The sequence below is a fragment of the Globicephala melas genome, chromosome 7, assembly GCF_963455315.2.
Source record: "Globicephala melas chromosome 7, mGloMel1.2, whole genome shotgun sequence".
Taxonomy (NCBI): domain Eukaryota; kingdom Metazoa; phylum Chordata; class Mammalia; order Artiodactyla; family Delphinidae; genus Globicephala; species Globicephala melas.
The window spans coordinates 65168621-65194202 of record NC_083320.1 but is presented as its reverse complement, the minus strand read 5'-3'; the positions used below and the strand labels follow the sequence as shown (position 1 = coordinate 65194202).

The following is a 25582-nucleotide window of genomic DNA, read 5'->3' as shown; positions in this document are numbered from 1 at the left end:
ATATGAGTTAGATTTTAAGTTGATATAAGTGAACAGTGTTAATTAAACTAAAAGACAACAGGGCCTCACAAATGGTTTTTGCTAAGCCTTTTGTTAAAGATTTCTTTACTACCCAGTATCAAAGTGAAAGTATAACTGACGGAAAATAACACTGATAAAAATAAAACTGTAGTAGTTTAGGGTTTAATTTTTAAATGATATCATCTCAAACCCTTACATCCCATTATTCAAGGGTGAGAAAAATTTTATTATCAATAATTTATAAGCAGAACTGGAAGTTTGGTAGAAAGATGATTAAATATTTATTTCATTTCCTTTCATGGAGTCTTCATACTTTTACCTACTGGGGCTTGGGTGTTGTGGTCCATTATGACAGTAGTGGCCCAATAAATCATGCTTCCTCCATCCACAACTTTCTGTAGTTCCTCCTACATTATTGGAACTTTGGCCATGTGATTTGTTTTGCATACTTGTTAATGGTTAACAATTGTGATGCAAACAGAGGTTTAAAAAGTACTTGTGTGTTGAGGCTTGTTAAATTGCTGACCTACAGAATCTGAACAAATGAATTTTTGTTCTTGTCTTAAAGCACCAACTTTTAGGATAGTTTACCATGCAGCAAAGTATGATGGCTGCAGGTGAAACGCTGTATGACTTTCTCTTCTGGCCTTGACATACTATATCATTGTGATTCTGTCTATCCATGACCAGATATCTCCAACATGCATTTCAGGTCAAATTTAATTTGGAATGTCCATTGAAAGGGTTAGCTTGAGTGGGATGGGGCAGAAACGATGCGATGAAATCACAATCTGGACTTGAAAACAGAAAGGAAGCCCAGAAGTAGGGTGGCAAAAAGAGTTGAGTAAGCAACAATATGTCTAAATCATCTTAATACAACTAAACTACATAACTCATGTTCCCCTCTCCCATGTGCTTTTTTGTCAATCTGTGCCCAGAGCCTCTAAGAAAGAGCTGAGTTTACAAATGGGTGTCAAGTCATCCCGGCTTAGGGAAGTAACATAAGGAATTGAGTCATAGTACTGCTGTGTACCTTCTTAGTACTGCATAGTACCTTCTTATCTCTTCATCTGAAATTATAGGACAATAAAACTTGAGAGTTTTGTCATCTCACTGAAGAATTATTTATAAGTACTGTTTTTAAGAGCAATCAGCTTGTGATTAATGTAAATTATATTCATTAAAGACATACAAGTCATAAAATAAGTGAAATAACATCATATCTTTAATTTTTTTTTCTTCAAAGTCTTCGGGCTGAAGAACAGATTACATTGTCTTTCTTGATAATTCCTATTAGCTCTGCGGCACACTGAAAACAGAAAATCAGATTCTTATTTAAGTCCCAGCTCTTCCATTTGCTAACTTCTTGACCTTGAATAAACCATTTAGCTAGTCTATCCATTATACTTTTTTCTGTAAAATCAGATTAATAGTATTCCATATTGTACACTTCTCAGCATGGTTTTGATGGTAAAATGAGATTAAATGGGAACCATTAATAAAAGCAATAATCATTAAATAAATACTATTGATCAGGGATACTGAAACGGAGCAGGACCCTATGGTCCTTGCTCTCCCATGTCCTCATCCTGACTTTTGTCTGTGGAAAAACTTTAACCAAAGAATAAGTTTAATCGGAGAAGTGAGAAAAAGTAGAAACAAAGGAAAACAGTCAAAGGAGACCAAATAATAATAGTTTAGTCATTAAACATAGTTAAGGACCTTTAGTTCCTTTTCAAGGGCTACAGATAATATTCTGAGCCATATCCTGTGAGCTGTCTATAGAGGATGAAATCCCCACCAGGTGGAAGAAGTTAACTACATGAAGACCAGACTGTAGCCGTGACATGAGCTGCCATAATTCCAAGAACTGGCCTCAAGGAAATGGGAAAAAACGGATCCTGGAACTGAAGATTAACTGTACTTAAAACAATCAAAATGATGCTGGTCAGACCACCGATGACCAATATCAAGATGTCTGTCAGAGCTGGCTGCGCTGTTCCTGCCTGTAGCCCCCTCCCTCCATCTATAAAAGCTCTTGCTCCCTGATTGTCAGGGCGGTGGGGTCAGAGTCGGCCATTGGACACAGGCTTCCGCCCTCTCCCCACCCCACTCCCTGCTCACGGTTGCTGGTACCCAAAATAAAGCAAACTTTCCTTTCCACCAACCTGGCCTTTTTACCGGCTTTTGAGCGTTGAACAGCCAGACCTCACTTCTGGTTACAATAGAAGAAAACATTAATACCACTTACCCAGCATCTGTTCTGTTGCCACAAAGAAGAGCATATCTTTCTCCTTCCAAATAATAAAAGTTTTCTGTTTCTGAAAAATAGGAAAGAAATGATATTCCATATCTAATCTTGAGTGGACAGCATATCTGAAACCCAATTAAATCTGTACAGATGAACATACTTCTGTACAGTGAGAAGGAAGGAGCATAGAGCCTGCCTCCCCCGCTTTTCTTTTAAATCTAGGAGGCTGTCCTAGCATCCAGTGTACAGGCCAAAAGACCTCTGGCAATCCACCTACTCCAGCCAGGTATGACCAGACCCTGAAAGAAAAATTCCCAAAACTAATCTATTTGAAAACTGAGGATTATTCCTTCCAGGATTTATTCCTGATGATCTTCCTGAACAGAAGACCAGAGTTTTCTGTCTCTGGGTTTAATTTCCATTCTCTTCCCACTTTGCAGCTTACTTTTCTACAATGAGTGTCCAGTGCCGCCTAATTACTTGTCCTGATATCACCTAGTTTCAATCATAATCTGAGCTAATCTGAGTCATAGCCCGTAGAATTCATCCAGGTATTTTTATCTGCTATCAATCAAAATGTAAATTGTGTATTTATAGATATCAGTTACCAGGGTTAGGAACATACATGCTTAGTAGCATTGCTTTTTAGGTTCTGAATTCAAATCACACAAATCAAACCCATGAGATCAGTCCTGGTGAGTGTGTGTGTGTGTGTGTGTGTGTGTGTGTGTATACAAAATTGAATTACACCAATCTCAGAAAATGTCACTATAACTTGTCACCTAAAATAATTTTAGAAGAATTTAAAAATCATAGTTAGGAGCCATTAATCAAAACTTTTGAGTGACTGTCAAAAACCAAATGAAATTTGACATTAGAACTGAGCAGTCCCAAGTGCTCTTCTAAATACAAGGACTACGACATGGAAATTAGATTAAATAATGTTTTGCAAATATATTTCCAGCAATTTCTAACATGCTATTTGAGAAAATGGAATGACTAGAATTGGACAAATATGAAAGTGATAATCTTTAAAATGATTTCATTATAAGATACATACTTTAACAAAGAAAAGAACTTGGACTCTATTTTCTTAGCAATAACCAGTGAAGTAGCAAAATTTTTAGTAATTAGCATATTTTTATTACAACATCAAAGAAGTTAAAGGGGATTTCATTTGGAATCTAAGATTTAACATCCATCTCCTATTGTTCTTATCACTAGAATTAAGACCATGAAATAGACCTACATAATAAGGAAACATTTCACATATATACTAATAATTTTGCATTACTTGTATCATAATCATATTATGGGATAAACCAAAGAGTAAAATTTATTAAGATTTGTTTTAGAACTTATTAAATCCAAAGTATAAATAAAATTAAGGTAGAAGGACTACTTAAGGTTAAACAATATTTTATTTTTATTAGTTGAACAATATGCTTTTGGTTTTTTCTAAATACTGTCAGAAAGGAGCTGATGATTTTAATATGAGGGAAAAATCTAATAAGAGAGTATGGCCTGGTGAAAATGGAATGGGTTTTAAAGCCAGATGGAGCTTGGCTAGAATCCTAGTTTTGCCACCGAGTGGTTATAGTATGCTAGAACATTCACAAAATTTCTCTTTACTTCTGTTTCCCTGTTGGTAACAGGGGTTATTCATGTCTTCTCTGCAGGATTATGGTGAAGATATGTGATCAGGCATGTGAATTACTTATGTATAAGGGTTAAGCAATACTTGTTTGACATTATTTCTGTTAGCCTAAAATATTTTCATTATTCATCAAAGTATAACTCAAAGCATTTAAAATGAGCAGCAGCAATTGAAATACAACAATAGTAAGAATTTCTATATTGTAGGTCATTTTTTGATTTATATGATCACCCCAAAGTTTATAATGTGTACACTTACATTTAAATTTTAAACAACTTTATCGAAGAAAGGTAGTATCATGAGGATTGTACTCTGATAAAATTGCAATTAAGACTTTGGTCATATTTATTTATTTATGAAAGGATAAAACTTGCAAGTTTTAGCAATTCCAAAGTTAGGTTTCCCTGATTTAACTGTCTGAAGATTTGGAACTTTATTATCCTGATAAAGGAAACTGATCCAAATTAGTACTTGAGCATAGTTATGGCATTTATATGAAGGTTGTTCTGAAGTCAAATTTGTTCTGAAATTGAATGTTCAATATTTCTGTGAAGAATGTTTTGCCAGTAAGAAAAGTTTTAATTTTTTTGATATAGATGCAAGGGATTTTACCTCGAATATAATAAGTGTTTCCAGTTCTGTTGTGCAGTGTTTCAGTTTCATTTTCTTGGGGCCATCGCAAACATTTATGCTTCAGGTTGCCCATGAAGAGCTCCATCCCAATTAGAGAAAATATGCTCAGAAAGAAGAGAGTTAGGATAATGACCCCAGTGAGTTTCTTCAAACAATGGATCAGGATCCCTACAAAAGACTTCAGACCTGAAAAGAGAAAGGTTTGTTTTCGATAAAATAAAATATCTTAGTAAAGCAGGATTAGCAAACTTCTCCCATGGCAAATGCAGATGCCATCGAAATCAATAGCTTTGTGTTTTATAATTTAGTTCACCATTATCTAGGTCCAATGACTAAAATGAATAAAACCCTTAACTTTGAGGTTTCTGTATGATTGCTAATTTATTACACCTGGCAATAATTTAGACATAACTTAGTATTTTTAAATTAGTTATTTGTTTGTTTCTCTTTACTACATAAAGAACAGGCCTTCTCTCTTGGCTATTGCTTTTCATACCAATCACCATTATTTATAAGCATAGGTAAAGGCGTAGAGTTAAAAATCAATATGGGTTGCAAATGTTGAAACAAGAAATAGTTTGAAATAGCGGTATTCTATACATTCTTTCATTAACTTTTTTTTTAAACATCTTTATTGGAGTATAATTGCTTTACAATGGTGTGTTAGTTTCTGCTTTATAACAAAGTGAATCAGTTATACATATACATATATCCCCATATCTCTTCCCTCTTGCATCTCCCTCCCTCCCACCCTCCCTATCCCACCCCTCTAGGTGGTCACAGAGCACTGAGCTGATCTCCCTGTGCTATGCGGCTGCTTCCCACTAGCTATCTATTTTACTTTTGGTAGTGTATATATGTCCATACCACTCTCTCACTTTGTCCCAGCTTACCGTTCCCCCTCCCCATATCCTCAAGTCCATTCTCTAGCAGGTCTGTGTCTTTATTCCCATCTTGCCCCTAGGTTCTTCATGACGATTTTTTTTTTCTTAGATTTCATATATATGTGTTAGCATATGGTATTTGTTTTTCTCTTTCTGACTTACTTCACTCTGTATGACAGACTCTAGGTCCATCCACCTCACTACAAATAACTCAATTTCGTTTCTTTTTATGGCTGAGTAATATTCCATTGTATATATGTGCCACATCTTCTTTATCCATTCATCTGTTGATGGACACTTAGGTTACTTCCATGTCCTGGCTATTGTAAATAGAGCTGCAGTGAACATTGTGGTACATGACTCTTTTTGAATTATGGTTTTCTCAGGGTATATGCCCAGTAGTGGGCTTGCTGGTTCATATGGTAGTTCTATTTTTAGTTTTTTAAGGAACCTCCATACTGTTCTCCATAGTGGCTATCTCATTAACTTTTTAAGAACTCAATTTTTGGAGCTGATTAAGTAAAACATGAAAAACTTTTAATGATTAGAAATGAGAATAACACATAACTGTGATTATATGTGGCTGTATTTATATCAGAATACTTACTAATCGAGAATTCAACTTTAAAGCTAGATTTATTTAAGAACATTCATTTTTCTAATTATTAAATAATACATGCTCAATTTTGAAAACATAGAAAACAAGAAGATGCAACAACAAAAACCCCATAATTAAATTTCATTGATGAAACTACTATAAGCCTTCCTTCCTCCCTTGCTTCCTTCCTTCTTTCCATCCTTCCTTCGTTAGTTCCCTCCTTCCTTCCTTCTCTTTTTCCCTTGCTCCTTTTTTATTTGTTGGTCTGTTTAAATTTATGATCCTAATAGTTACTCAGCTCAACAATGGATGAGAATATACTAGCTCTGTGACGCTGAGCAAGTTATCAACATTTCTATGCTTGTTTTATTATTTTTTAAATGGGTATAGTGATACCTATTTCATATATCATTGTGAGAATTGAAAATCTATTTTTTAAATAACCTCCTCAGATGATTAGATTTCTTGAGTGTAATAGAATAGGGTTGAAATAAAGTTATTCCTGTGGTTAAAGAAATGTGATATCTAGAGTAGATATACAATTTTAATTGCTATCATACCGAAATACATATTTATAGCTACTTTTGCCACCTGGAACAATACTATTAATTTTTTTTGCCATATGCAAGTCTTTTTAAAGTATTACATTAGAAATGGAATTTCTGTATCAAAATATATGACCATATTTAAGTATCTATTCATACGTTCAAATTGTTGAGATGTTGAACCAATGCATAAACCAGAGACTATAAATATATAGTCAGGCCTTCACTAAAGCTAGGACATTTAAAAAAAATCTCATTGCCAATGTATTAGAAGAAAAATAAGAGATATAATTTATAAACCACACAATTCACCTGTTTAATGTGTACTATTTAATCTTTCAGTATATCCACAAGGTTAGGCATCCATTACCATATTTCTCCAATCTTTTTTTGCTGTTTTGCCCAGCCTGTTCTCCAAGTACAGAGTATGCAATATATCTGGCCTTTTTCATGGTGTTCCAGTGGATGAAAGTTGCCTGTAGATCTTATTTTTGGTATTATCACACTTGCCTGTGGGTTTATTCGTTCAACTATTTCATAATACCTCTGACTCATAGAAGCCAAAAAAAAACTCAGGGTCAAGTTTTCCTAGCTGATTGTTTTTATTCATTCAGAACAACAAATCAGAAGGTATTGGTAGGCTTCTCTAAGACTCTTTCCGGAATGGGAGGTGTAAATTAGTTGTCAGCTTCTTCCATCAATGTGGTCACAGCTCCACTTTATTTAGCAGAATCTTCTTAAACTTTGTGGCATGTGGAATGCATCCTATCCAAGCACTGACAGCAAAAGGAAATTTATCTTATTTTATATTGCTTTGTTCATTTCAACTGGTTTTTAGACACAGTGAGGAAAAGAAGAGGACAGATTAGATATCTGTCTAAACTGCTATCTCTCTCAGAAGTCTAAGGACAATTTTATAAGTTCATATTTAAGACATAAGAATAAGTAAAAAAGAAAAAAATAGAAAAATAATATATTTTGATTGAGCTCTATATTTTATTATCAAAAGCATTGAACCCATTTCAAATTAGTAAAAAATGTGATATTTCTTTCTTGCCGTTCCAGGAGTGACTGAAATAAATTTGAAAATCAGATAATTCATTTATTCCAAATCTGAAACACTGTTCAATTTAACATTTCTTCAAGCAATAATAGGGGTGTTCAGATGAATACACAGAAGTACATGAAACAAAATGAAGAACTCAGTGCCTTTTCTTACCTTGGTTTAAAGGAATAATTTTCAAAATTCTCAAATTTCTTGTAATTCGAAATATTGAAATGAAGTTTGGAGGTGAATATCTTGATATATGCCTGTGGGATTAAATTGGAGTCATTTAGAAGTCATATTGGCTCTTTATACTATTTGAAACTTATTTTTAAAACCATATATCCAAATGTTTCACTTGCTTTCATTATTGCATTTTGCAAACAGTTTTATTATTGATTGGAAGGGAAAGACTGCTATAGTGCAAGGTATCCAAGTAAATATTGATCTACAAACAAATTATGAGAGTTTATAAAAGCTTGACACTCTGAGTAGTCATAATTCTATATCAAATACTCTATATTATGTTCATAAATACTTTGAATCTAATTGGTGAAGAGATAGTTAAAAATAAGGAAATCCACAGTTTTTTAAAGGAATAAAATTTAAGTATTTAAACTTCTGGTGATGATAATGATGGTGATGAGGTGATGATGATGATGAGAATGGTGATGGTGATGACAGCAGAAGTAAAGGTGTATAGTGGTTAAGGATACAGACTCTGTAGCCAGACTGACCATGTAGAAATACAGGCTCCACTATTTAAATTACTTAATCTTTCTTGCCTTAGTTTCCTCAAACGTAAAGTAAGGATAATAATACTTCCTAATTCTGAGGATTTGGGGGGATTAAATAAGTTAATATATGTAAAGTTCATGGCAAAGCATCTGGCACATACTAAGGGCTAAATGTTAGCTGTGTTACCTAAGTGTTAGCTAATAGCAATGGCAAGAGCAGAAATAATAATAGTAATAGTAGAAGTAGTAGTGATAATAATTTCAATGATATTAGCTACTATGTTTTGACTGCTTACAACATGGCAGAAACTAATTATGTTCTTTATAAAGGTTATTTCTTTTTCAAAAAAATTGACCCCAAGTCCACAAATAGAGTATTATTTTAAATTATTTTAACAGAAGTTTGATGCCAGTGACAATTTCTTTAGCCATAAAATAGAGTACACTAAGTAGAAGGATTAAATAAATCAATACACATGTAAATTATTAGAACTTAATGTATCATTCTAGAAAAATGTGTGCATATAAAATATCTTATTCTGATAACTAGAATATTTACTGTTTTTAAGCAATGTAGATTAGAGAAGAATCAAATACGTCAGGATCCTCTCTTAAACTCCCAGGAGATTTTCTGTTCACTGAAAATAATCACTTCAAATGCAAAAATTCAATCTATTGTTTTTGCTTTGGGTAGATTACAGAGATAATATCCCACTCCTTTAATTTTGAATGCATATTCTAAGGATTAGTTCAGTTGGAGCTGCCTGAGGGAGCTCATTATGGCTATGATTTATGAATTATTCTTTACTCACAGAATTTTTGCAAGCAGAAAACTTTATCATCCTCAATGTTTCTTTATGAAAAGCATTTTCTTAGCAAGGTATTAAGATGTTTGCAACTTAAAAGAAATACTCACTCAAACAAAGTTACACTGAAATCGAGCCAGTTCCATGGATCACCAAAGAAATAAAAAGATCCTGCCCAGATGCCTCTTGCAATGAGTTTTACAAGTATTTCAAATGTATAAATTCCAAGCAAAGTATTCCTGCAGAAAAGTTTTCATATAATAACTTCATATTAAAAGTGAGACTAATACATCGTCAACTCTGAAGAACTATGTCGAGGATAATTATCTGGCAACCAAGCAACCAACCAACCAATCAACCAGACGACCATAGGACAGGGCTTTAGTTAGGGCTTCTAGAGTGGGCTATGTCTTACAGCATTAACCATGAAATTTGACTATCAATTAATTGTGGAATGTGTATAAATATTATATTACGTACAATGTAAATTATATATTAAAAATATTAATTTGCTATATTATGTAATATATAATGTACTGTAACACAATGTATTAAATATAAAATATAATCATATATGCAATTATACATAGTAAAATTATATAACTTACTGTAATGCTGGCCCCCATTTTGGCAAATCAGTCATGGACATAAATATGCAGTCAATCAGGATGCTAATTAAAATTAACAGTCGGAAAAAGGTAAGTTATTGTCAAGGAATAATGTTAATAAAAATAATATTGGAAATACATGTTTCTATAATCTGTTTATATGTATTTACACATATGAGATCACATAGTTTCTCAAATGTCAAAAAAATATACTCCTCATATTGAAAACAATGAGGATTACTAAGATTTGTTAACATTTACTACTGTTGTGTGTACTAGAAAAGAAAACTATATATATATATATATATACATTTTTTTTTGGCCACGAGGCATGTGGGATCTTAGTTCCCTGACCAGGGATCGAACCCGAGCCCCCTGCAGTGGAAGTGCGGAGTCTTAACTGCTGGACCACCAGGAAAGTCCCTAGAAAATATATTTTAAATGTACTTTCAAATATGGAACACAGTGCAGTTATAATCAAGATTTCAGTATGACCTAAAATGAAAATTAAAAAGAGAAAAAGACTGCAGCAATATCTGAATAGAATAGTTGCATTTGATATTAGTACAGTTTAAAACCAACAGAAAAGGATATGGATGTACCAAAATCTTAATGGCTGTTCTTCTAACTGAATTGAAAGGAGACAATGTACACCAGGTGGCACTGAATCTGAATACTGTTCTCTTTTTATTTAATACTATGAAAGTCTGTAAGAGGAAAAGAAGAACATCAAGTGAAATGAAAATAAAGAACATCAACTGAAATTAGAACTGAGAAATTATGATCTCATCAATTATGAAGCATATTGCCAATGATCATTTGTCATGAAGTCTAACAGTTATACTTCTTACATTTTGATATCCTTTTACAGACTAAATCAAATGGAAAGTTTTCTTTAAACTATTTTTACTTATATTTAGCCTTATCTATCACTTTTTTTTAAACAGTGTTCTACCTAAGAAAACTGTTTGCCACACACCAATCCTCAAGTCTTCCTGCAAAACTAATGTAATAGAAAGAAATCTATATCCAGATGGCTCATGGGTATGCATTTAAGCATACTAAAATTCAATGAATGTAAAATAAGTTAATTTTATTTTGAAGCAAATAAGGTATGGGATTATAGTAGTAAAAGTGACCGAATGCACTCAAACATTACATTAATCATTAGTAATTACCTACGGTATAAAACCCCACTTGTAAATTATCAATGACATAAACATATATGTATATATATATATATATATATATATTTTTTTTTTTTTTGCGGTACACGGGCCTCTCACTGTTGTGGCCTCTCCCGTTGCAGAGCACAGGCTCTGGACGCGCAGGCTCAGCGGCCATGGCTCACGGGCCCAGCCGCTCCGCGACATGTGGGATCATCCCGAACCGGGGCAAGAACCCGTGTCCCCCGCATCGGCAGGCGAACTCTCAACCACTGCGCCACCAGGGAAGCCCCGACATAAACATATTTAAAACAAGTTTATATCATGTAAAACTAATATGTTGGCATATAGAAATATTAAACCAAAAAAGGGAAAAATCAGAAACATTTTAAAAAGGACTTATGTATATGTGTGTATATGTATATGTGTGTAAAATATGGATACACAGTAAAAGTGTATATGTATGTGTGTATGTCTGTATATATATATACACACGCACATAAGTATATACACACATACATATGTGCACTTTTACTATATATACATGCCCATTTGGAAAATTCATTTGTTGTGGTGTGTGCATAACTATATTACACATAGTAAACATTATATAGAGTATAATGTAACAGTTATGTAACAGTAATGTATAGTGTATAATGCAAACAATGTGATAAAATATATTATAATATACTAAAATATATATTATATTTAATATATAATTATACAGAAGTGTATATGTGGCTATACATTGGTATTTCTATTTGTCTATATATACAAATATATATTCATTGATATTTTATGGATACCTATTCTAAATGGAAAACAAACCATGCTCTGATTCTCCTCAATGGAACACTTCTCCAACATACAATTTGTGTGTATTTTGGCCTGATTGTAGTTATTGTCCCTCTTTCCATTTTAAAAGCAAAAAGAAAGTAAAAAGGGCCAAATAAAATAAATCTGATTGTTTAAAATGTGCTTTCCATGTATTTTCCAAAACAATTTCAAACTTCACACAGGATGTAGCCAACCAACTTATGTCTTTGTGAAGGAATGAGTAGATCCAGATAGAATAATTTTCTAGTTAATGTTTAAGTGCTGAAATTGTTCATTTCATTTTAGAATTATTCATTTGTATGCCATCTTTAACAGAGTAAACTAAATATAATTAAAATTTTTAGTATCTTTGTGTTATCACTAATAACAATACTTTTTATACTAAGGTATCCTTACCGTTTTTGGTTTTTTTCAAAATCTTTGATTTTGTCTTCACTAACACACCTAGATTTGTCTGTCACGTCTGTAAACACTACAAAGAACTCAGAGCTCTGCTATAATAGAGTTACCTTTAAGGTTACTGTTATATCAACTGTTAATGACTTAAGCATAGAAAAGTGAAAGCGGAGGTAATTGAGATGAGGACTTACATTTTCACTAAAATGTTCTTAAGGTTTTATAGGTGTTTTATAGCGAATGATGCATAATGCCCATGGAGTCTACCAGAGATACTGGAGTCTTTTGTTAATATATACATTTATACTGTAAATTGTCAATACGCTTCCACCATGCAAAGTATTCAAAAGAGTTGTGATTATACAAAATTCTCACTTTGCCTTCTGTCCAGAAAGTGATTCATTTCCATTTCACCCATTTGGTAAAATCACTGAACACTCTACAAGAATATCAAATTACATTTGTCTACAATGGGACTAATCCTCATCTCTCCCAAATTTGATCTTTCTTTATAGTTACTTCATTTTTGTCAGAAGCACTTCTATTCTTTCAAGCTGGAAACCTTGGCATTATTAATCAGTCTTCAAATCCTGCTATTTCGTCTCGGGTGTGTTACCTCTCTCTCCAAGACACTCCTATAATCCAGACCTCTTGACTTCAGGCCTCAATTGTTTTCTCTCTAATTTCATCTTTCTGACCCTATCTCTTCCATGCAATAGTAATTTAGGAATCTCTAGATTAATCTTACTTAAACACTGCATTCATTACACCAGTATTTTGGCCACCACATTAAAGCCATGTTGCCATCTCTGTTATCTCATCTTATTTCCCACAATCTGCAACACAGCTACAGGGTTCTAGTTCTATCATCAGCCTGTCTCTTCCCTATTCCAGAATTAATATCTGCTATTGACTGACTGTTCATTGAAGAGCTTCCCTTTGCCTTGTAAAAATGTGAAGTGTTCTCCAAGCTATAACTCAAATTCTATTTTCTTAGTAGAGACTCTTCCAGCTTTGTCAGTCTACACAGATCTGTCTTTTCTAAGCATAATTATTTTTATTTTTATCATTTTGTGCTTCTTTTTGGATTGTTCAAAATATTTAGTAAGTTCCTCAAATCATTCTCTGGATAGAGAGGCTGTGACTGTATGAATGAATAAAATTTATGAATGAAATATACATTGGCTTTATTTTCCTAACTACCGAGTAAGCTCATCAAGTTGAACAGTTGAAATTGCTGTACATAGTATGGAAATTTTACATGATAGTTATTTTAAAATCAGTAATCTTAAGTAGCCAATCATTATGCTCACATAAAAGAAATCATTTACATCGAGGCATAACAGTATAGCCTGTTACATACAAAGTAAAGTAACCCTAAACAAACTAACCTACCAGGCAAATATTCGGTTTTGATAAAAATCTCAAATATGTGTGAAATTTCTTATCCAGTTTTCTGTAACTTAAAATTACCTCTTCACTTATTCTTCCATCTTCTTTCATCCTATCTCAATTACATTTTTCACATGTCTGGAAAATGAATAAAAATATAGTCATAATAAGTTTAATTAATCCTTACCATTTTATTCTTGTAGTATGGGTCCACATCTTCCAATGGCTCTGACACCATTGCTCTAGGAAGATTTCCATAAACAAATGGCAGCTCTTTTCCAGCTTCCAAGTCAGTGTTTGGCTTTAAATCTTCTTTGTGTTCCTCACTGTGTTTTTTAGCACTATGCTGTTCCATAACTTCAAGAGACTCTCTGGTGAAGGGGACAAGACCCTTACGTTCTGGGGAAGCCATTTCCAATTTCGCACCTGAAAAGTATTTTCTTCAGTTCTAGATAAGATTTGTGTATATAAAGAAAAATTTAAAATTTTAAAAGTCTAGGATAGGAATAAAAGAGAAGAGCAAACTGAATAAAAGCATTCAAAGAAAATTCCTGAGCTTTAGAGAAATCTGAGTCATTAAACTTGGTTTTGTTTCACTTAATATTAGACTTAATTTGTAATTTCACAAATAACTCATTCTATTTCATTTATTCATCCATTGAATCTTCTTTCTTTTACTGAAATCTGCCTTTCAGTTTCTCCCTTGTAATGAAAGAGTTCTAAAGTGGCTAGAGATTGTTGGAAGGCCAAATCCAATTATTTCACTCTCAGCTGTATTTAACTACTGACTAGACTTTCCTTCTCTAAACTCAGTTTTCATTGGCTCTGGGGGCCCCCTCTTCTTTATCTCTTCCTATAGCTCTGATTAATTCCTTTGACTTAGTTTTTCCTCTGAAATTTTAACTTTGATATCCTTTAAAGTTCTGCTTTTCCCCTAGTTATATCCATCTTTTTGGTAAATACATAGGCAAACACAGAATTTTAACTACCGTACATGGGTATTTACCAAGTACATTTCCCCAAACACTCCCTTCCCTCAGTCATCTATGTGGCAATCCACCAATAACAGCAATTTAACAAGTAAAAACAAAGTTTGTTGTTTTTCCCCAAGACTAGAATCACTCTTTTACCTTCTAGCCATTGTAAAAAAAAAAACACACATATAAACTTAATGCCTTGAAAGTTACTCATGAAATGTTTTTCTTGAAAGTTACTCATGAAATGTTTTTCTTTGTCATTAATTCCTCTGAAAAAAATAATTTTCTTACAATTATTTTCCATTAGGTATTTAAATATTATCCACTGTTCATATACCTACATCAAGATAGTCATCTTTGTAATTCTATCTCTGGATTGCTCTAGTAGTCTTTACAGGTCTCTCTCAATTCTAGTCTTTATCTACTTCAAGCCGTCCTATGGGTCACTCAATTAGTCTTCATTAAATACAATTTCATGCATCAATTCTCCATTTATGAACCTGATTCTTTCCTCTCATAAAATTATGTTCTTTTGCTGATTTTTCCCAGTCCAATTTCTGTCAAAACCTACACTTCAAATGATCCTGCTCAGTGACAACTGACTGATTATTCTTTATACATTCTTCTTAACCCCCTTGGTAATTTTATTATTGCAATTAAGGAAAAGAAATTTTGTACTTGATACTGTAGCATTTTCTATATGTATATTTTGTCTGTAATAGTGTTGGCCTTAGCTGAATTTCTTCTATAATATTTTCCTAAGACAGAAATCACACACATATGTATACACACATATATGCTAATCCAGAATTTTCCACTACTGGGTAAAATTGAGTTGTTTAATAGTTGAATCCATTACTTGCTATTAATGGAAAGTAAGAAAAAATATGTTCATTAATCATAATGGAGTACCAATCATTGTGAGAATCAGACTCCTAATAGGTTAAATAAGAGGTGTGTGAGAGATATTTAAAATACACAAATGGCAGTCTTGTAGACATCCAAGGAGAGGACACATAGTCCATTTCTGTACCCTGAAAAATAAAAATGGAAAATAATTACTAGGGTAACTCCTTATGCTGTTCATGGCATCACAGTTTTCTCGGCTTTTCTTTTAATTTCTACTGCATTCTATCTAAAGAATGGCTTCCTATGCTTACTTCTAAGAATGCACATAGAACAAAACGCCATCGCCTGCCTCAACTTTGATATTTCAGTTTAAGTTCCCACCATATGCCTATAACCTCTACCTCCAAAAATGTAAATTAAAAGATACTCTAATTGACTAGCCCAGCCTATGGATTTATTTCCTCTTGGTTCAGTTATTTGTGACCAGAGAGAGGGACATTTTCACAATAGCAATGGCAGCTTATGCCCAAGACCCTCAAGAGATGCTGCAAGGATACGTGTGAAGCAGTTTTAAAGAGAGAAATATGGAATAGGAATGTCAGCATATATCTACTTGGAACTCTCTTTCCAGACTAATAAAAACTAACAATTGCTCATCATAAAATTTACTTATTTTTCAAATATCTTGCTTCAATATCATGCACAAAACTAACACTTATTAAAAGATTATTAAGAATTATTTATATACACCATACACACATACAAATGCATGTATAGGAATACCTCACATATCAAATTTTATTGAGGGGAGTCAAAATGCTTTGAATAAGTACAATTTATGGAGACAAGCTACAGACAACTGAAGTTTGCTCTTACTTACATGTATAATCTTCTTCCCTTAAAATATTTAATGAGCTTTCAAAATTGTACTCCTTACATGGAGTTCCTTGAATAGATTCTTAACAATTCATGGTTATAGACTAGTATAAATGAAATCACAAACTTTGGAATTAGACTTACAATCAAATCCTAAATTCTGTTATTAATATTCTTAGAGGTCTCAGTTAAATTACTTACGTTCTTGAACCTGTCAATCATAAAATTGGGGTTCCTACTCGGGTTAAATAAGGATAAAATAAAATAATGTGAATGAAAATGCCTAGTGTGGTGATTGGCACATAATAGGTTCAAACTACACATAAATTTTAAAAAATTAATTAATTTATTTTAATTTTTTGGCTGTGTTGCGTCTTTGTTGCTGCGCGCGGGCTTTTCTCTAGTAGCGGAGAGCGGGGGCTACTCTTCGTTGCGGTGCGTGGGCTTCTCATTGGGTGGCTTCTCATTGCAGAGCACGGGCTCTAGGCGTGCAGGCTTCAGTAGTTGTGGCACTCGGGCTCAGTAGTTGTGGCTCGTGGGCTCTAGAGCGCAGGCTCAGTAGTTGTGGCGCACAGGCTTAGTTGCTCCGCGGCATGTGGGATCTTCCTGGACCAGGGCTCCAACCCATGTCCCCTGCATTGGCAGGCAGATTCTTAACCACTGCGCCACCAGGGAAGCCCTAAACATAAAATTTTAACTGTGATATGATTTTATATCTTAGAATGATTGGTCGAATCTAACAGAATAATAGTATAGTAGGAATACATGTAAGGTTTTGAAATTTGGACCAAAACAACCCATCTGCACAAGTGCAGTCAGTACGTTTTTACAGCAGAGAAAACTGCCAAGGGGGTTTACTTAATAGTAAGTGCAATATAAATCAATACTGACTTGTGTCTGCCAAGAAAGCTAATATAACCTTTATTGGTATTGAAGGAAGATGAAGGAGGCAATTTCTCTCTCTTCTGCTGTATTCCATGACCACTCTTAAAAGGCATGCATGTAACTGGAGGGTCTTCAAATGGGATCAGCATATGATAAAACTCAAATCATGCCATCTACAGACCAGTTAAAATAATAGAGGATATATTAGTTGAAGCAGAAGAGACTGAAGTAGAACATTATTGTGTCCAAGTATCTGAATGATTTTATGTAGAAGAGAAATTAGATTTAAGTACTACTTTAAAAAAATAAGATGAACTAGGAGCAATGAGCTGAAGCCAGAATAGATTTGGCTCAAGATAATAAAGCACTTTCTAAATAGCCATTGAAAAATGGAATAAGTTGACTTGGACATTAATCCTTCCCTCTGACTAGCAATGTGGAAGCATGGACTTATTAACAGTTAGAATAATTTAAATGGATCCAAATATGATTGATGGCGACCTTGTACTTTTAGAACTTTGCAATCCTAAAATCTTTGAATATTCACAGAGTATCACATGACCTAAAAGTTTAGGCTAAATATTAGCTAAACTAAACCTATATGCAGCACTGAATTAACAATAATTGAGTTAACAAAATCAAAAGCATTTTTAACATATATCTCTTCATATTACAGCAAAAGTGCTTTTTTATATTTTTAGTGATCCATTCTAACTGCTAAAAATCATTATTAAGTTTATGTGTGTAAAAAATAGTGTCCTTAAAAGTAGATACAAAGGGAGGTTGCAACCTTATTGCAAAGATGCCACCATTAATGAAAATATTTTTGAACACCATCCATTGAAACGTCAAAATTTAATTTGCCAGCCAGTCTTGTTACTGTATAGTCCAAATATAATCTTCTTTTCCTTTCTGTTATCTCTTCACAGCACAACAGTCTTTGATTACTCAGTCTGCCACCTACTAGCTATGAGATCTTAATAACATAGCCTGGGTAAATTTTGGAACCCCTCATATATCACACTGGGTCACAAACATTAAACCAGACCATATACAGAAAGCCTGCTACACAGTACTGACTTTATCAGTGCTAATTCTCTCTCCCAATCCAGTCAGTTCTCCCCAAAGACTTCTTTAGTCATGATTTTGATGTTGAATGAAACTACTCCAGTTGTTGACTAGGTGAATAAATGGATAGTGGGCCTTGTCTTCTGTGGTATGACAAAGAAATGCAAGCACTTAATCAGATAAAACTGGCTTGCATCTGACTTTTAGATGGCTGAGTGCAGATTGTAAATTATTAATCATTAAATCATAATTCAGTAAAAGCATTTCTGTGGGGAATTTATGAAATATGGTGCAGGCCCTACGTTTTCTGGTGAATGATCTTAATATAGCACTAATGCCTGAAAAATATAGAAAGATTAATAGTTAATCCAGCCATTAGACCACCTTTCTAAAAAACTGAATAGCTGAAGTAAGATTTTGGCAAAAATTGTATCAAAGTCAACTCAGGTTTGGACTCTAACAAGTGCCAAGTGTAATAATATTTTATATTGTTGATTAAAGTGCAAGCCATTTCTCTTGGTCATTAGATGAAAGGAGCAGTACCAGCATCAGTATGGAGAAAAGATCTTTTTTTTTTTAACAGCTTTATTGGAGTATAATTGCTTTACATTGTTGTGTTAGTTTCTGCTGTATAACAAAGTGAATCAGCTATACATATATCCCCATATCCCCTTCCTCTTGCATCTCCCTCCACCCTCCCTAACCCACCCCTCTAGGTGGTCACAAAGCACCGAGCTGATCTCCCTGTGCTATGCGGCTGCTTCCCACTAGCTATCTATTTTATGGTTGGTAGTGTACATATGTCAGTGCCACACTCTCACATCTTCCCAGCTTATCCTTCCCTCTCGCTGTGTCCTCAACTCCATTCTCTACATATGTGTCTTTATTCCTGTCCTGCCCCTATGTTCTTCAGAAACACTTTTATTTTGATTCCATATATATGTTAGCATATGGTATTTGCTTTTCTCTTTCTGACTTACTTCACTCTGTATGACAGATTCTAGGTCCATCCACCTCATGACAAATAACTCAATTTCATTTCTTTTTATGGCTGAGTAATATTCCATTGTATATATGTGCCACATCTTCTTTATCCATTCATCTGTCGATGGACACTTAGGTTGTTTCCATGTCCTGGTTATTGTAAATAATGCTGCAGTGAACATTGTGGTACATGACTCTTTTTGAATTATGCTTTTCTCAGGGTATATGCCCAGTAGTGGGATTACTGGGTCCTATGGTAGTCCTATTTTCAGTTTCTTAAGGAACCACCATACTATTCTCCATAGTGGCTGTATCAATTTACATGCCCACCAACAGTGCACGAGAGTTCCCTTTTCTCCACACCCTCTCCAGCATTTATCGTTTCTAGATTTTTTGATGATGGCCATTCTGATCGGTGTGAGGTGATACTTCACTGTTTTGATTTGCATTTCTCTCATGATTAGTGAGGTTGAGCACCCTTTCATGTGTTTGTTGGCAATCTGTATATCTTCTTTGGAGAAATGTCTATTTAGATCTTCTGTCCTTTTTTGGATTGCGTTGTTTGCTTTTTCATATTGAGCTGCATGAGCTGCTTGCATATTTTGGAGATTAATCCTTTGTCAGTTGCTTCATTTGCAAATATTTTCTCCCATTCTGAGGGTTGTTTTTTCATCTTGTTTATGGTTTATTTTGCTGTGCAAAAGCTTTTAAGTTTCATTAGGTCCCATTTGTTTATTTTTATTTCCATTTCCCTAGGAGGTGGGTCAAAAAGGATCTTGCTGTGATTTATGTCATAGAGTGCTCTGCCTAAGTTTTCCTCTAAGAGTTTAATAGTGTCTGGTCTTACATTTAGGTTTTTAATCCATTTGCAGTTTATTTCTGTATATGGTGTTAGGGAGTGTTCTAATTTCATTCTTTTACAGGTAGATGTCCACTTTTCTTAGCACCACTTATTGAAGCGGCTGTCTTTTCTCCATTGTATAGTCTTGCCTCCTTTATCAAAGGTAAGGTGACCCTATGTGCATGGGTTTATCTCTGTGCTTTCTATCCTGTTCCATTGATCTATATTTCTGTTTTTGTGCCAGTACCATACTGTCTTGATTACTGTAGCTTTGTAGTATACTCTGAAGTCTGGGAGCCTGATTCCTGCAGCTCCTTTTTTTTTCTCAAGATTGCTTTGGCTATTCAGGGTATTTTGTATTTCCATACAAATTGTGAATTTTTTTATTCTAGTTCTGTGAAAAATGCCATTGGTAGTTTGATAGGGATTGCATTGAATCTGTTGATTGCTTGGGGTAGTACAGTCCTTTTCACAATGTTGATTCTTCCAATCCAAGAACATGGTATATCTCTCCATCTGTTTGTATCATGTTTAGTTTCTTTCATCAGTGTCTTATAGTTTTCTGCATACAGGTTTTTAGTCTCCTTAAGTAGGTTTATACCTAGGTATTTTATTCTTTTTGTTGCAATGGTAAATAGGAGTGTTTCCTTAATTTCACTTTCAGATTTTTCACCATTAGTGTATAGGAATGAAAGAGATTTCTATGCATTAATTTGGTATTCTGCTACTTTACCAGATTCATTGATTAGCTCTCATAGTTTTCTGGTAGCATCTTTAGGATTCTCTGTGTATAGCATCATGTCATCTGCAAACAGTGACAGTATTACTTCTTCTTTTCCGATTTGGATTCCTTTAATTTATTTTTCTTCTCTGAATGCTGTGGCTAAAACTTCCAATATTATGTTGAATAATAGTTGTGAGAGTGGGCAACCTTGTCTTGTTCCTGATCTTAATGGAAATTGTTTCAGTTTTTAACCATTGAGAACGATGTTAGCTGTGGGTTTGTCATATATGGCCTTTATTCTTTTGAGGTAAGTTCCCTCTATGCCTATTTTCTGGAAAGGTTTTATCATAAATGGGTGTTGAATTTTGTGAAAAGCTTTTTCTGCATCTATTGAGATGTTCATATGGTTTTTATCCTTCAATTTTTTATTATGGTGTATCACAATGATTGATTTGCCTATATTGAAGAATCCTTGCATTCCTGGGATAAAAGGAATACACTTGATCATGGTGTATGATCCTTTTAATGTGCTACTGGATTCTGTTTGCTAGTATTTTATTGAGGATTTTCACATCTATGTTCATCAGTGGTATTGGCCTGTAGTATTCTTTTTTTGTGACATCTTTGTCTGGTTTTGGTATCAGGGTGATGGTGGCTTATAGAATGAGTTTGGGAGTGCTCCTCCCTCTGCTATATTTTGGAAGTGTTTGAGAAGGATAGGTGTGAGCTCTTCTCTAAATGTTTGATAGAATTCGCCTGTGAAGCCATCTGGTCCTGGGCTTTTGTTTGTTGGAAGATTTTTAATCACAGTCTCAATTTCAGTGCTTGTGATTTGTCTGTTTATATTTTCTATTTCTTCCTGGTTCAGTCTCAGAAGGTTGTGCTTTTCTCAGTATTTGTCCATTTCTTCCAGGTTGTCCATTTTATTAGCATAGAGTTGTTTGTAGTAATCTCTCATGATCCTTTGTATTTCTGCAGTGTCAGTTGTTACTTCTCCTTTTTCATTTCTAATTCTGTTTATTTGAGAGTTTTCACTTTTTTTCTTAGAGTCTGGCTAATGGCTTATCAATTTTGTTTATCTTCTCAAAGAACCAGCTTTAAGTTGTATTGATATTTGTTATTGTTTTCTTCATTTCTTTTTCATTTATTTCTGCTCTAACTTTATGTTTTCTTTCCTTCTGCTAACTTTGGGGTATTTTTTGGTCTTCTTTCTTCAATTGCTTTAGGTGTATGGTTAGGTTGTTTATTTGAGATTTTTCTTGTTTTTAGAGGTAGGATTGTATTGCTATAAACTTTCCTCTTAGAGCTGTTTTGCTGCATCCCATAGGTTTTGCGCTGTCATGTTTTCATTGTAATTTTTTCTAGGTATTTTTTGATTTCCTCTTTGATGTCTTCAGTGATCTCTTGGTTATTTAGTAGCGTATTGTTTAGCCTTCATGTGTTTGTATTTTTTACAGTTTTTTTCCTATAATTGATATCTAGTCTCATAGCACTGCGGTTGGAAAAGATGCTTGATACGATTTCAATTTTCTTAAATTTACCAAGGCTTGATTTGTGACCCAAGATATGATCTATCCTGGAGAATGTTCCATGAGCACTTGAGAAGAAAGTGTATTCTGTTGTTTTTGGATGGAATGTCCTATAAATATCAATTTAGTCCATGTTGTTTAACCTGTCATTTAAAGCTTGTGTTTCCTTATTTAGTTTCATTTTGGTTGATCTGTCCATTGATGAAAGTGGGGTATTAAAGTCCCCTACTATGTTTGTGTAACTGTCAATTTCCCCTTTTATGGCTGTTAGCATTTGCCTTGCGTATTGAGGTGCTCCTATGTTGGATGCATAAATATTTACAATTGTTATATCTTCTTCTTGGAATGATCCCTTGATCATTATGTAGTGTCCTTCTTGGTCTCTTGTAATAGTCTTTACTTTAAATCTATTTTGTCTGATATAAGAATTGCTACTCCAGCTTCCTTTTGATTTCTATTTGCATGGAATATTTTTTTCCATCCCTTCACTTTCAGTCTGTATGTGTCCCTAGGTCTGCAGTGGGTCTCTTGTAGACAGTATATATACAGGTCTTGTTTCTGTAACCATTCAGCTAGTCTATGTCTTTTGGTTGGAGCATTTAATCCATTTACATTTAAGGTAGTTATTGATATGTGTGTTCCTATTACCATTTTCTTAATTTTGAGGGGTTTGTTATTGTAGGTCTTTTCCTTCTCTTGTGTTTCCTGCCTAGAGAAGTTCCTTTAGCATTTGTTGTAAAACTGGTTTCATGGTGCTGAATCCCTTTAGCTTTTGCTTCTCTGTAAAGGCTTCAATTTCTCCATCAAATCTGAATGAGATCCTTTCTAGTAGAGTAATCTTGGTTGTAGGTTTTTCCTTTTAATCATGTTCTTTTAATCACTTTAAACATGTCCTGCCACTCCCTTCTGGCTTGCAGAGTTTCTGCTGAAAGATCTGCTGTTAACCTTATGGGGATTCCCTTGTATGTTATTTGCTTTTAATATTTTTTCTTTGTATTTAATTTTTGATAGTTTGATTAATATGTGTCTTGGCATGTTTCTCCTTGGATTTATCCTCTATGGGACTCTCTGCACTCCTGGACTTGATTTACTATTTCCTTTCCCATGCTAGGGAAGTTTTCAACTATAATCTGTTCAAATATTTTCTCAGCCCCTTTCTTATTCTCTTCTTCTTCTGGGATCCCTAGAATTCGGATGTTGGTGCATTTAATGTTGTCCCAGTGGTCTCTGAGACTGTCCTCAATTCTTTTCATTCTTTTTTCTTTATTCTTCTCTGCAGTAGTTATTTCCACTATTTTATCTTCCAGGTCACTTATCCTTTCTTCTGCCTCAGTTATTCTGCTATTGATTCCTTCTAGAGAATTTTAAATTTCATTTATTGTGTTGTTCATCATTGTTTGTTTGCTCTTTAGTTCTTCTAGGTCCTTGTTAAACATTTCTTTTATTTTCTCCATTCTATTTCAAAGATTTTGGATCATCTTTACTATCATTGTTCTGAATTCTTTTTCAGGTAGACTGCTATTTCCTCTTCATTTGTTTGGTCTGGTGGGTTTTTACCTTGCTCCTTCATCTGCTGCCTATTCCTGTTACTTCTTATTTTGCTTAACTTACTGTGTTTGGGGTCTCCTTTTTGCAGGCTTCAGGTTTGTAATTCCTGCTGTTTTTGGTGTCTTCCCCCAGTGGGTAGGGTTGGTTCAGTGGCTTGTGTAGGCTTCCTGGTGGAGGGGACTGGTGCCTGCGTTCTGGTGGATGAGGCTGGATCTTATCTTTCTGGTGGGCAGGACTGAGCCCAGTGGTGTGTTTTGGGGTGTTTGTGAACTTATTATGATTTTAGGCAGCCTCTCTGCTAATGGGTGTGGTTATGTTCCTGTCTTGCTAGTTGTTTGGCATGGGGTGTCATTGAGTGGAGCTGGGTCTTAGCGTTGAGACAGAGATCTCTGGGAGAGCTCTCACTGATTGATATTACATGGGTTGGGAGGTCTCTGGTGGTCCAATATCCTGAACTCAGCTCTCCCACCTCCAAGGCTCAGGCCTGACATCTGGCCAGAGCACCAAGACCTTATCAACCACATGGCTCTCACCAGACAGACTTCTTCAGTCTTCCTCTCTGAAGCACTCAGAAGTGCTATTAAGAGGTGCATTCTTAGAAAAAAAAATATTCTCCTTAAAACAGACTTTAAGCAATTGAGTATGAGCCAATATTTACTGTAATAAATATGGCAATTTTAGTTATAGTAACACTTGCTGAGTGAGTATCATTTCAAAGCACTCGACTAGATGTTTCTAACTCTATTACATCATATTTTCATGTATTACCCTTGTGATCACCATTTTACAAATGAGGAGAGAGAGATTGATGAGTTTCATGACTTTATCATTGTACAGCTAGATAGGTAGTGAAGATAGATGCTAGCGCAGTTGTGTCTAAATCTAAATTTGGGTACCTCTAAACTATACCACAAAAGTGCTTACAAGCTGTAAAATTTTAAGACAAGTGTAAGCAATTGGTACCTCTGTATGGCTACTTTAGAGATATCCAAAAACCAATGGGCTTACTAGGATAACTTGCTTCGCTGAGTAGCTAACAGGTTGATGTCAGATGGGATTGTCTAGAAATTTTCTTTGTTTAAGTGTTGTCAAAATCAAATATTTTGTAAAATTTTGTAAAATAGAAGGTGAGTAAGCATAGTGGACATTAATTTGGAAGGAGGAGGTGCTGCCTAGCATGGTGACCCTGTACATAGATTTAGGGAATTTGTTACTGTATGAATCATGGTGGGAGACCTCCTGCAATACAAGTGAAAAGGACCAGATAATGACTTTTCCAGGATCTTATGGATCTAGGAAGTGACCACATGACCTTGGCTGAGCCAATCAAAGACATTAGCTCAAGATTTCTAATATGAATTTAATGACACAAAATAAGAGAGGCAGTGGAGAATCCCTATTTGCAAGAGAGTCAGAAGCTTCAACTTTTCAGCAGTTGAGGGAGCAATAGTAGCAATGGAGTCAGTAGCAGAGACTAGAGCTATATTTTTGGTGGTTTTAGCTGAGGTATTATTAATGTCAGCTGGACTGGTTCTGTCATATGATATTGGCTTTGATCTTGGCTGTGACTTAGTTCGCCCCCCCATTACCCCTCCCCCATTTTTTCTGTGGACGCCCAGATTTAAGATTATTAAGAGTTGAGTTTTAATCTATCACGTGATTTCATTCCCCGAGACTGATTTTGTTACTGTCATTAAGTATAATTTGAAGCATTAGTATAATATA

General features: G+C 34.4%; 1 protein-coding gene across 5 annotated transcripts in view; it reads right to left on the bottom strand.

Annotated features, from left to right (window-relative positions):
- Positions 1 to 25582, bottom strand: part of SCN7A (sodium voltage-gated channel alpha subunit 7) — an 87008-nt gene that overhangs the window by 47792 nt on the left and 13634 nt on the right. For 4 of the 5 annotated variants that reach the window (XM_060302315.1, XM_060302319.1, XM_060302318.1 and 1 more), the window contains exons 2-8: positions 13764 to 14002; positions 10381 to 10492; positions 9786 to 9876; positions 9288 to 9416; positions 7809 to 7900; positions 4542 to 4748; positions 2273 to 2342 (exon numbers count right to left, since the gene is read on the bottom strand). In XM_060302315.1, the coding sequence (XP_060158298.1) occupies positions 2273 to 2342; positions 4542 to 4748; positions 7809 to 7900; positions 9288 to 9416; positions 9786 to 9876; positions 10381 to 10492; positions 13764 to 14002 (940 nt within the window). Of the gene's footprint in view, positions 1 to 2272; positions 2343 to 4541; positions 4749 to 7808; positions 7901 to 9287; positions 9417 to 9785; positions 9877 to 10380; positions 10493 to 13763; positions 14003 to 15465; positions 15734 to 25582 lie in introns of those variants that run through there. The other variant, XM_060302317.1, reaches the window with a different exon arrangement.